The sequence below is a fragment of the Rhea americana genome, unplaced genomic scaffold, assembly GCF_003343005.1.
Source record: "Rhea americana isolate MKP2758 unplaced genomic scaffold, rheAme1 scaffold_164, whole genome shotgun sequence".
Taxonomy (NCBI): Eukaryota; Metazoa; Chordata; class Aves; order Rheiformes; family Rheidae; genus Rhea; species Rhea americana.
The window spans coordinates 1,099,293-1,111,352 of NW_028185750.1; the positions used below are offsets into that span (position 1 = coordinate 1,099,293).

The 12,060-nt window shown below is 36.5% G+C and overlaps 1 protein-coding gene across 4 annotated transcripts in view; it reads left to right on the plus strand.

Moving 5' to 3' along the window:
* Window positions 1-12,060, plus strand: part of GAPVD1 (GTPase activating protein and VPS9 domains 1) — a 30,852-nt gene that overhangs the window by 2,609 nt on the left and 16,183 nt on the right. For 2 of the 4 annotated variants that reach the window (XM_085300477.1, XM_085300479.1), the window contains exons 1-7: window positions 2,844-2,865; window positions 5,096-5,311; window positions 5,698-6,541; window positions 7,905-7,991; window positions 9,019-9,153; window positions 9,275-9,464; window positions 11,643-11,803. In XM_085300477.1, the coding sequence (XP_085156603.1) occupies window positions 2,849-2,865; window positions 5,096-5,311; window positions 5,698-6,541; window positions 7,905-7,991; window positions 9,019-9,153; window positions 9,275-9,464; window positions 11,643-11,803 (1,650 nt within the window). In that variant the 5' untranslated portion in view covers window positions 2,844-2,848. Of the gene's footprint in view, window positions 1-165; window positions 235-2,843; window positions 2,866-5,095; window positions 5,312-5,697; window positions 6,542-7,904; window positions 7,992-9,018; window positions 9,154-9,274; window positions 9,465-11,642; window positions 11,804-12,060 lie in introns of those variants that run through there. The other 2 variants (XM_085300478.1, XM_085300480.1) reach the window with 2 other exon arrangements.

A 12,060-nucleotide genomic window follows, 5' to 3' on the forward strand; every position in this document is an offset into this window, starting at 1 on the left:
CGGCCCGCCGGTGTCCTGGCGTGCGCGCTGGGGCCCGCTCCTGCGCGCCCGCCGCGGCCTGTCCCGCCCGCCGCGCTCCTGCGCGCCGGGCAGGTGCTCGTGGCTGCGGCCCCTTCTGCCCGTGGCTGCTCCGGGACCGGCAGTGTGCGGCGCAGCTCCGGGAGGCTTGGCGCCGGCGTCGGTACCTTCTCTCATCACCTTTATGTGACAAAAGATCAAAACTCGCAGCTTGAAGTGCGTCATGACTTCCTTTTTTGTTACTAATGAACCTTAATGCTGAAGAACTGGATCAAATGAATATCTTTTTCCTGCAAAGTCATGATACTGTGCCCTTTGAAGGGAGAGAGCTTTTCATGCTGTTGAAATTAAGTTCTCAAACTGAGCATGTGGTGCTGTACCTACTGTTAGGTAGAATGCTTTTTCATGGAAGATGCAGCTGTCTCACAAGTAGAAGCTACAATCTGAAGATAATGGAGGGAGAGTGGCAAGGGCAATGTGTGAGATCTTAAATAATGTGCTGCTTTAAAAGGGGCAACAAAGAGGATAGAGGCTTTTAGGAAACGGGCTTCTAGATTGCTGCAGCTGTGGCAGGGTTCCAGAATACTTAATATCTAAGACTTTTGTTTAAAATTTTACTCCAGAAGTCTTTGCTGTGAAACATTATAGTAGTTTTGTGCAGATGAAGTAAGAAAAAGAAGAAATGATAAAGCAATGGTTAATATCTAGATGATGATTTGTAATGCGGAACTGCTGAAGTTTCAGTCTAGTCACTAATGCAAATATAGCCGTGTATCTATTAAAATCTCTTGTGTTTCAGACTGTCTAAATTCTAAACTGTATGAGGAAGCTATGGCAACTGATGATGCCAGTACCTCTGTATTGCTTTGGGTCTCAATGGATACCCAATATAACCTCATCTGTAGTAAGAGCTGTGTCACTTTTACATACTCTTTCCTTCCTCTTAACTCTCTGAGGTCTTGTGGCCTTTGGCCGTGTGAAGGTTTTGGTGTGTAGTATGTCAGGCCCTGAAGGGATGTATACTCTGTCCCTATATAGCAGTTGTTCACTACCGTGGACCGCAAATTTGAGTTGCCTCAGAATGAAGAAGAAAGCAAGTTTCAGTGATAAGAATAAGAGAACGGGTTGCATTTATCAGTCTGAGATTTTTAAATTTTTGTGCTTCTTTTAACTGAAATTTTGCTAGTGTGACTCATGTAAAGGGATCCCTTCTTTTTAACATCATAAGCAACTGGAGTAGRTTTTAACACAGACATATGCTTCTGTTACGGTATTTCTATGTTGCATAAAATTAAGAGATGATATAGTGACCAGCTGATCCTATGTATTACTGGTAAGCCCTATATGAGAAATAAGGTGTTTCTTCCACAAAAATCTTGATATCACTGAATATCATTATTGATGTAGATGTTGGGGATCTGACAAATGGTGAGAAGTATATAATTTCCACCTAATCTTTCTGTGATTTAAAGGATGTTCATTTTGGAAGGRAATACAAATGTTTCTTTCACCCACCCCTTTCTTCCTCCCTGCCAAAGAAAAAGACTTCCAAAGAAAACCTATTGCTATTCGGATTTTTAAAGTCTGTACTGGGAATATTTATAGTCTCTCTTTCATAAAGTAGTCCCTGTAATAAAGCAGCTTTCATCTCTTCTGCCTGCACTGTTTTTTGGTGGTGGGGTTGTGAAGTAGGAGGATTTTTTTGTTTTTTTTTTTTGTAGGAAATCCATGCAGAACATAAGACTACTTTTTTTTGTTTCCTCGTGCTAATGTAGGCAGTTGATTAAACCCCACTATATCATACTAATTGTGTTAGCTACCTTGTTTGCCCAAGTCATCGTTGTGCTGATCTGTTCCCATATACATTAAATCTTACTGGACARTGTTTTTAGTGTTGGTTGCAGAGCAACCACTGTTCAGGAAAAAAAAAGAGATATGAGTTTCATATTAATATTGATTAGGTAGTTGAATTGTAACTAATTGTACATTTTGCATATTGTACACATTTTGAGATGGTGGATGTTGTAACTGGAGAGTTCAGCAGATAAAACTAGTAAGATAGTGAACTATCTTACTGAAAAATGAATTTCTTGAGCTCAAATTTAGGAGATATGCTGTAGCTTATATAAACAAATAAGGCTTGTTAGTTGTTACTATAAATATTAATGAAGAAAGAGATTCTTTTGTCTGGGGTGAATTAGAATGGAAGCTATTGAAACTTACTTAGGAATTCTTTTTTAAATAAGATGCAGTGATTTCAGTCTTGCCTTGCACTGCCCTACCCTGCCCACATCAGATCTGCCCAAACTTGCTTTGGAAGTTGAATCTTGTGTAGCTTTACTTGGGAGGAGCAAAATCCTGAGCAGGAAATACTGAAGGAGGAAGAAGAATCTGGTATACTAAAGTATTTACTACTTTGCTTAATCTTTTTCTGTCAAGTAGACTGCAAAAATATTTAATAGAGATGTTGCTTGTTTCTTTATGCCACACTACATGCCACTGGCTTTGTAATATTGAGTTCAGTGTCTGAAGATTAAATGTAGTGTTTTCCAGAACTTTAAGCAATTTATGTCCAATGCTTATCAAAGTCATTGATTTTTCTGGATTTCTAAACAAGATTATATCATATTGGTAGTAAGAAAAACAGTCTTAGGTGCAGCCAGGTAACGTACCCTAATAGTCTTTGTTGCTGATATGTTGGAGCATTATGAAATGAAATAACTTATTTTTTTTGTAGTARTTTTTCTATGTTTTCTTGCAGTTTAAGTTAGGTACTAAGAAGTAGCTCACAAATGGGAAAACCACCTGGACTAAATTCTTATCCATAAAAATGGAGCCTTCAGGCAGGTACATTAAAAAGGAAATATCAGTGAAAAATGTTAAAATTTGGTAAATGATGAACAAATTTTAGATACAGCCTTACAGTGGAAAGCATCTGAGTAGACAGAAGATAGTTCTCATAGAAGGTAGACAGATTTCACTAATATGTGTATTTATATTAATGTATCTTGCTGATATCAATAGCTAAGTCTAGTAATTGGCTTATACTTCCTTGCAAATACAGTAATRTGCTTGATATTATTTTTTTTTTTGCTAGTCATGTTTTCTAAAACTCTGGCAAAGAAAAAATCCGTTGCAAGTAGTCGTCATTTCTTTCTGAAAGAACTTTGGCAGCAACATCAGTGTTTCTTTTCCTGTGTATTTATATGAGACTTCTGTAGTTTAAAAAAATACTGTATCCTTGAAGTTCTTTGCTAATCTCATCTTCAGATAGGATAACTAATGAGCATTCTTTTCTTTTCTGAGCAACCTTTTGGGTTTTTTTTTTTTTTTTTTTGCTGTTTTGTTTTTTGGAGAGCTTTGTATCTGTGGTGGTTGTATTTGGTAGGAATGGTCTTAAACCATCAGCTATAAGATTAAAATTTTGCATGCATGAAGACTTGTGGCAGCATCTGTTTCTGTCTTTGCTGGAGTTTTGGTTGTCAAGTTAAAACTGTAGATGTAAGATGTAATTACRTACTCAAGGAGCAGTGATGGTTGTCAGTGCACCTGGTCATCGGGCTTTCCCCACATCCTGGAGGGAAAAGGGGGACAAAACCCCCAACAAATGTGAAGCTTGTACCTAATCTGGGAGCTAATCGGTATTCTTTGGAGAGGATCATATCCTGCTATGCTAAGCTGCGAATCACGTATCTTTAAAACAATAATAATAAAAAGCATTAGGCCAGTTCATGGTGAATTGTTCTTAGTTTCTTAAGTATAGAATAAATGGTCTTGTGAAGCAAAGCCCCTCTGGAGTGACTACAGGCTGTGGGAAATAAGTTTGTTTGTTTTTTGTTTTTTCATATAGCTGTAGCCTGACTTGGAAGAGTTTATCACCAGATCACTTGACAGCTCTGACATACATTATTATAGCTAAATGGCAACCTTTTCCTCCTGAATTATCCAGTGTGGCTGTTAAATCTGGTGGTGAAGATGCCATAAAGCAATTAATGATTAATTCCACAGAAACCTAATCTGATCTACATGATTCTACCCCTTCGCTTGTTAGCATTAATGAAACTGATGTTTTTATCTTCAGTAGAGTTAATTTTCAGATGGACTAGCTCCTTGAACTTGTTTTGAATGATGTGGTACTCTCTGCTTATGTAGCAGTTAATTGGTAACTAAAATGTTTGCTAATTATGGAGTTAGTTGATGCTACATTTGGACCTAATGGTGGTTTTTGTAGTTTTTGTCCCTGATGTGATAGGAAAACATAAGGTTGTTTCATTTTATTTATTTTTTTTAATGCATTTTTGGATCATGGACTACAAAGATTCTTCTGAACTGAAACATTTGGAAATTTTTCTGCTAAATTAATTTTACAGTTGAGCAGAGGCTTCAGACTTGTTTTAAGCCTTTGGCTTGTCTGGATGCTTCTGGCTTTCTTTAGAAAAGAAGCTCAGTTARTATTTTGGGAGTTTGGTATCTCTTATGTATAGATGAGAGAGGACATTTCTTTTGTTTTAATGGACTAGAGATGAGCACATCCAAATACTTGGATGGTGCTGTGTTATGGGGACATACTTTAGAACAAAACAGTAACTGCAAAAATCTTTCCATGTTTAACAGCCAGTGTATCAGAATTGGACTCCTCTTCATCTGCTTGAGCTTGAAGGTTGCCTAAACTGTACTAATGGCCACTTCTCTCCAAGTAATGTCCAGTTTCTCATCTTGTGTATTGGTGCTGTGGTGCAAGAGTTCTGTAGCATTGCACTATGTTCCTTTTTTCACCTGAGGAGTTTGAGATGAAGATATTCAGTAATGTACAAGTGTCACTTATGTGCTGATATAACAAGCGGTTAATGAAATTGGTAGTTATGAAATTTTATGTTATTAAGAATGACTTGGTCATTAGGAGATGGGCTTGCGATTTGAGAGAGCATATTCATATGTTAATAGGGAAGAGGCATAGAAGTATTTGCTGTTCATTATAAGTTTATAACCTGCTTATTGCTTTGGGGCTTTTGGGGCTTTTAACATTTATTTTGCCAGCTAAAGGGGTTCACTTTTAATTTTTTTTTCTTTCTCTCAGTGAGTACTGTGTAGTCTGCTCATTGTCAAAGATGGTGAAGCTGGATATTCACACACTGGCTCATCACCTCAAGCAGGAACGACTCTATGTAAACTCAGAAAAGCAACTTATTCAGAGGCTCAATGCAGATGTACTGAAGACAGCTGAAAAGCTATACCGCACAGCATGGATTTCCAAGCAGCAAAGGATTAACTTGGACAGGCTTATCATAACAAGGTGACTGGGTGGGTGAGTGGGTGTGTGGAGAGGGGCTGAGGGAAACGGATTCCTAAACTTCTGTGAACTGCAGCAAATTCATCAGACTTTACTCTTAGTATCTGGAGTGCTGTGCTATACTAATCATAAAAAAGTAAGGTTTTAAATCTAAACTAGGAAATCTGACTCACTTGAAACTTATTTGTTGGCTGCTTAAACTACTATCTTTTTCAATATATGTTGTTGAACAAAAATTACTTATTCTTGGATTTGCAAATCATGCATATTAACTATATGGGATTTTTTTCCCCCGTGGTAGTACTCTTGTTGATTCACCATGTAGCATCTTTTAGCAAGTTTGTTTGGTTTAAAAGTCACTTAAACTGTTTCAATAACTTTCTTTCAAGTGCTGAAGCTTCTCCGGCTGAATGCTGTCAGCATGCTAAAATCTTGGAGGATACACAGTTTGTGGATGGATACAAGCAATTGGGATTTCAGGAAACTGCTTATGGAGAATTCCTGAACAGATTGAGAGAGAACCCTAGGCTTATTGCGTCCTGTCTGGTTGCTGGAGAGAAGCTGAACCAGGACAACACTCAGAGTGTCATTCACACAGTCTTTACCTCCATTTATGGCAATTGCATCATGCAGGAGGATGAGAGCTACCTACTACAGGTACTTCGTTACTTGATTGAATTTGAACTCAAGGAAAGTGACAACCCTAGGCGGCTGTTGAGACGAGGCACCTGTGCATTTAGTATCTTATTCAAACTCTTCTCTGAAGGACTCTTTTCTGCAAAACTCTTTCTTACTGCAACTTTACATGAGCCAATCATGCAGCTTCTGGTTGAAGATGAAGACCACCTGGAAACTGATCCAAACAAATTAATTGAGAGATTTTCTCCAGTACAACAGGAGAAGTTATTTGGCGAGAAAGGCACAGAAAAATTCAAGCAAAGAGTCCAAGAGATGGTCGACTCCAATGAGGCCAAGCTGGTGACCTTGGTGAACAAATTCATTGGCTATCTCAAACAAAATACKTACTGTTTTCCACACAGCTTGAGATGGATCGTGTCACAAATGTACAAAACACTCTCATGTGTAGACAGACTGGAGGTTGGGGAGGTCAGAGCAATGTGCACAGATCTTCTTCTAGCATGTTTCATCTGTCCTGCAATTGTTAATCCTGAACAGTATGGAATAATTTCTGATGCTCCTATAAACGAGGTGGCAAGATTTAATCTGATGCAGGTATGAGTCATCTTAACCTAGTCTGAAGAAAACAGTTTTTTATATTAGAAATCCTCTAGGTGTTTTTGTTCAGTATTATTACAGTAAAAGTAAAAAGTATTCCTGCTACCTATAAAATGAATACTAACAATATTTGTCATAGTCACTGAAGGATGTGCTCAAGTTTGTCTGGCCATCTGTTATAAAACACCAACTTTTAAAAATCTTGAGAGCATGTATTCCTTTGTCTTATGAGAGTTGCAAATGTACTTTGTAAAAGCTGCTATGAAAAATAGAAGCTTAAGTATAAATGTGACTGTAAGACAAATTCTAGAATGTGTGTAAACTAATATTTTTCTGGTTTTACTAATGTTAAACATTATGCCAGACATTTAAGCAAAAATTAAATATTGATATAATGATCAGCATTCCTACTGGGTAGCTAGGTACTGTGTTGTTGGACCTGAGTGTTCCTCAGCCTAGTGACAAAGTTTTGTGTCTGAGCAAATGCTTGCAGAACTTGATGATGCCTGATGATGCCAGAGGATGTAACCTGATAATATTAAACAATACTCATTTGAATGAGGAAATTCCTTACAAAAGTAACAGTTATCCTGTTTACAGACAACACTGAGAACTAGGTTTTAAGTGATTCCCGTAGTGTAATCACTGCAGTGAGTTTTCCAGGACAGTAATAGTCTTTAAACTTTTTTTTTTTTTTTTTTGAATAATGATTATCCAAATGAGACTTTAATCCTGATTGGGGCCTTTCAGTGGTTTTCTAAAATACATCAGCACTCCTGTCTTGTACCACTGCTTGTGTATTATAACAAAGCTTGCTGTTGATAATTCTTTAAAATTGCAAGTTTTGCAGTTAGAGATTAATAAGGAATATATAATCCGACACAAGGATTAGCTCTGTTCTCCCTTACCTACCTAGTATATACTTAGTAAAATGTATGCAACCTTTGAAAATATGTAGACTTAAGATGGCCTAGATTCAACTCTCAGTTCTGCCATGTTCTGAAAGTAAACGTGCTTTGTTTCTAGGAAGGGAGGAACTATAGATATTCCTAGCATATTCTGTATGCACATTTTCTAGTTAAATGAGGTGATAACAGCCTGTGTTTTTTTTTTTTTTTTTTTTTTTTTTTTTTTTTTTTTTTTTTTTTTTGTGTGTGTGTGGGCTTTTTGTTGTTGCTGTATTTAAACTTCCATTTCTTTCTGTCCTAAAAGCAAATGAAAGACTGTCTACACAAGCAGGAGTAATTCTAGGAGTATTAAATGGAGGGTTTAAAAAAAAATAGAATGGAAGAGTTGTCGTAACTAATTTCTGTAATAGAATCTTTGAAATTTGTATTCCTAATAGCTCTTCTGATTTCAGGTTGGGAGACTTCTGCAGCAGCTGGCAATGACAGGCTCTGAAGAAGGAGATCCACGTATGAAAAGTAACCTCGCTAAATTTGACAAAGTAAGAATAAAAACTAGAAAAAGTTAAACYTTACATGCATACTTTATCCTTCCATTCCTCTGCTATCCTACGCACGTGTGCACTGTCTCCCTCTTTTTTTCTTCCAAGTCATATCAAAAAAAWTCACAACTACTTAACTTATGAATATACTGAAAAGCAGGTAAAATCCTGCCCAGAGCTGGGAACAAAATACTGAATACTAGAACTAAGGGTTAGGGATTCTTATTTCTATTCTGACATAATACTTTTCTTAAGAGAAAAAGCTAAAAAAAAAAATCAAAGTGTATTACCTTTTAAACTGAAATGCTGAATTACTGTGTTTTTCTATGGAACACAAAAGAAAACCAATTTGAAGACAACTCTTTTATGGAATATACTTTAAAAAGGTAACTTTTAGCACAAGAAACTTGTGTTCCTTTTTTGTACAGTTTAGCTTTTCGTTCAGCATTTTCTATGTCAGTATGAATCATCCATAGTAATACTGAAATTATTAGTTTCACTGTTCTGATGACGTTAATTCTTGACGTACTGGCATATATTAAAAAAACTATTAGTTTGCTTGTGTAAATTTACAGATTTACAATTAGCAAAAAACAAAGTTATACATTCATTATACAAGTAATACTAAGTCGGGTGCAAGTTTGATACTGCATGTTGCTTTTTTGTTTTGCTTTTAGACTAAGATTCTTCTGGAAGGGGCAGTTTAATTAGCATAAAACAGTTTAACATCTGAAACTGCTGCTGTGAAATGAAACTTTCTTTTTTGATTAAATCTTATGAAGAATATTTAAGTCTGACAAATCGCTTGAAGTTAGAAAAGCATTGAAGAAAATACTAAAACTAACTGCATGCTTTCCTTTCTTGGTTTTCAGTGATTTTAATGACATGTGATATTATCCTGAGACCCTAAAAGTAGCAAGCAAACCTTACATCATGATGTAAACTATTTAGCTCTTGTCATAACTTGTGTTCTTTCCAACCTCTATTAAATGGTCTCTCATTGCAGAACTACTTCTTCTCTTTGCAGAGCTGTGTTGCTGCTTTCCTGGATGTAGTTATTGATGGACGTGCAGTTGAAACTCCTCCAATGTCTTCAGTTAACCTTCTGGAGGGATTGAGTAGAACAGTGGTGTACATGACATACAGCCAGCTAACTACTCTGGTAATATTTCAGTTCATCAAGAGAAATAATACATGTAATTTTCCTATGTGTTTGCAGATACAGTAAACTGGCCTGATAATTTAGGCTGCAGTTCTTACCAACACTGATTCTGCATTTGTAGGTTGGCTTTATGAGGAACGTAATGTCAAGTGACCAACTTAAGGAAGATCGAATGGCTCTGGAAAACCTATTGGCAAACTTACCCCAGAACAAACCAGGGAAAAGCAGCAGCCTTGAAATGACTCCTTATAATACCCCACAGCTTTCTCCTGCAACCACTCCAGCCAACAAAAAAAATCGATTACCTATAGGTAAGGAGAACTGCTTGCTGAAAAAATTTCACAGATAACTTATAAGATTTCTAATACTGCTTTACGTTTTCTGTGCTGTTTTCTTTTTCAGTCACCTCTTAGGTTACTCTTTGGCTACATCTTCAGTTCCCACTTTTTATATGTAGATGCTGAAGAGTTTTCTTTTACACAGGCAATTGGGTATCTTTCTTACTTTTTGAGGCAAGTATGATGAGCTGCCTACTCCAGACTGAACCAGAGAAACATATTGGAGTGATTAGCAGTGAAGCTAGTGCAGTTATAATAAATGAAAAGTTTTRAGATGGGAAGCAGATCTAGAGGGGGAAGATAGCTTCCATCTTGCCACTTTCTTAAGTAAAGATATCTCATTAGTAGGACAGAATAAGCTTAAATCCTTGTCTYRGAAGGAAATACAATGTCTCCGTGAGCAAATGTGGAAGAGGAAAAAGCAAGAACAAACTTCTAGACCATTTGTTGAGAAGAAAAGCTCTCCTCTTTCTTCATTTGTCCCTGGTCTGATTCCAGTAGTTAGTATAAAGTAGTGCGATATTATATTTGATTTTTTTTCTCCTTTTTGAGTGGCGTTTCTGGGTCTTGAACTTTTCCATTTCAGTATTTCCTCTTAATTAGAAATGTGGTACCCTTCTTTAGTGTGTGTTAATGGGAATATGATCACATGAGACATTCTTGTTCACTTGAGGGATTTGGTTTAGTGTCACGGGACCAAAATATGTATAACTTGATAAATGACAAAACCCAACCAAACAAAACCCTATCCCAATTGTTCTAACTCTGTGTTCCACTTTTGAATAGTCTGGTCTTATGCACAACAGCATTTATTTTATGGTATAAAATTGTTCTGTTGGTCAAAGTTTTGATTTCTTTTATTTCACTTTAATGCTTTCGAAATCCAGGACAGCAGTTGGCAGCCATTACTGCCTGGGATACTTCTGCTACCAATCTTTCAGCTCACATAACTCTAGTAACCCCTTTTGGTGGGTAATGCCCTCTTTCCATTCTTTATATAAACTTATTTGTATCACATGACTATGATACTTAAGCATGCATGTGGTTTACTTTGGCAGTGAGTTGCTTTTTTGGATTCTTTCATTTCAATATGAAACTCATTTCCTCTGTATGTGTATTTTTTTTAAAAAAAACCAGCTTTGTGTACCTTTATGTGAGGATTTAAAAAGCAATTTGCCCATGACTTGCACACACTTGCCTTGTATTTCCTGGATCAAATAGGAAATAACTGGTATCATGCTGTCATGCTTAGGAATCTTACTTTGTGTGAATCGTGTGTGTGTGTTTTCTTTTCCTATGTTTGACYGTTTGGAAGGGAAAGAAAAATGCAACTACGTAGTGCACAGAAGAGCCACAAAATAATCAGAGTAAACCACTTGGTGTTAAATTATATGGATCTAGATTTGAGACACTCATTAGAATAAAAATTCCTTCCTGTTTAGGAGGAAAACCTTCTAAACAAATTAGTTAGAATGTCTTAAGCCACAGGAGCCTTGACCTTTTTTGTTGATAAATTATCAAGGGTCTTTCTGTAGCTCATGTACACTTCTTGTTTCTTCTCTGGTGCTTTTAGTACAATGGCAATCTCTTACGAGACTAGAAGGTTTCTCTAGGTTGTGTGTGACTGTGTGACTGCTGTTTTAAGAGGGAAGAGATGAATTTTCTTAATGCTTAAAGCATAAGTATCTAAGATTCTTTCAAGCTATATAGACAGTAGTCTTTCTAAAGAAAAATAAATGTAGACCTCTGATATTCTAGTCGCCAAGTATATCTTTTGGGGAGTTTTTCTGCAGCCACAACACTAAAACTACTGTCACTACTTGTTTTTATTTTAATTTGAACTATTAAAACTCTGGATTCATTAAAATTACTGAAAGTCCTGGTTATCTTTGGTAGAAATTTGTATAGGTGAGCAGGACACAATATACCTTCTTCTCTAAACCTCTGTTTTTAAAAAAACATGCTTTTTCAGTCTGRTATTCAGTTTTAAACACCAATTTCAACACTCAATGTCTACTAAGACTGTATTTTCTAAGTTTATTAGAATGCATGATACTAATGCAGAAGATCAGTTCTGTATTTCTGTTGTATATTTTCTCCTTAAACAAAGAACAGTTTTCTAACATTCACATTTTAAATCGTTTTCTTCAGCAACTCGTAGCAGAAGTAGATCAAATATTCAAATGGATCAGCATGGAGACCATGAAGGATCCTCCCAGGAGACCATCCCAGAAGTTCAGCCAGAAGAAGTGCTTGTGATTTCTTTGGGGACAGGCCCACAGATTACTCCAGGAATGATGTCAGAAAATGAGGTATGCAAAAAATGATCAAGTATCAGATATTTTCCAAAGTACAACCTTTATACTCTCTACTAGCAGAACAATGAGGCTGTGACTTTTAGGTATTAAATCCAGAATGGAAATTAAAATCCTCAGCTGCTTTTATGGAACTTTGGGCTTGTAGCATTCAAATTTCCCATGGTTACAAGTTTATTTCATCACTTAGCTATCTGTAGAGTGTGGAAGACTTAGTGTGGGAAAATCCAAACCTGGCCCATTTACAAAGAAGC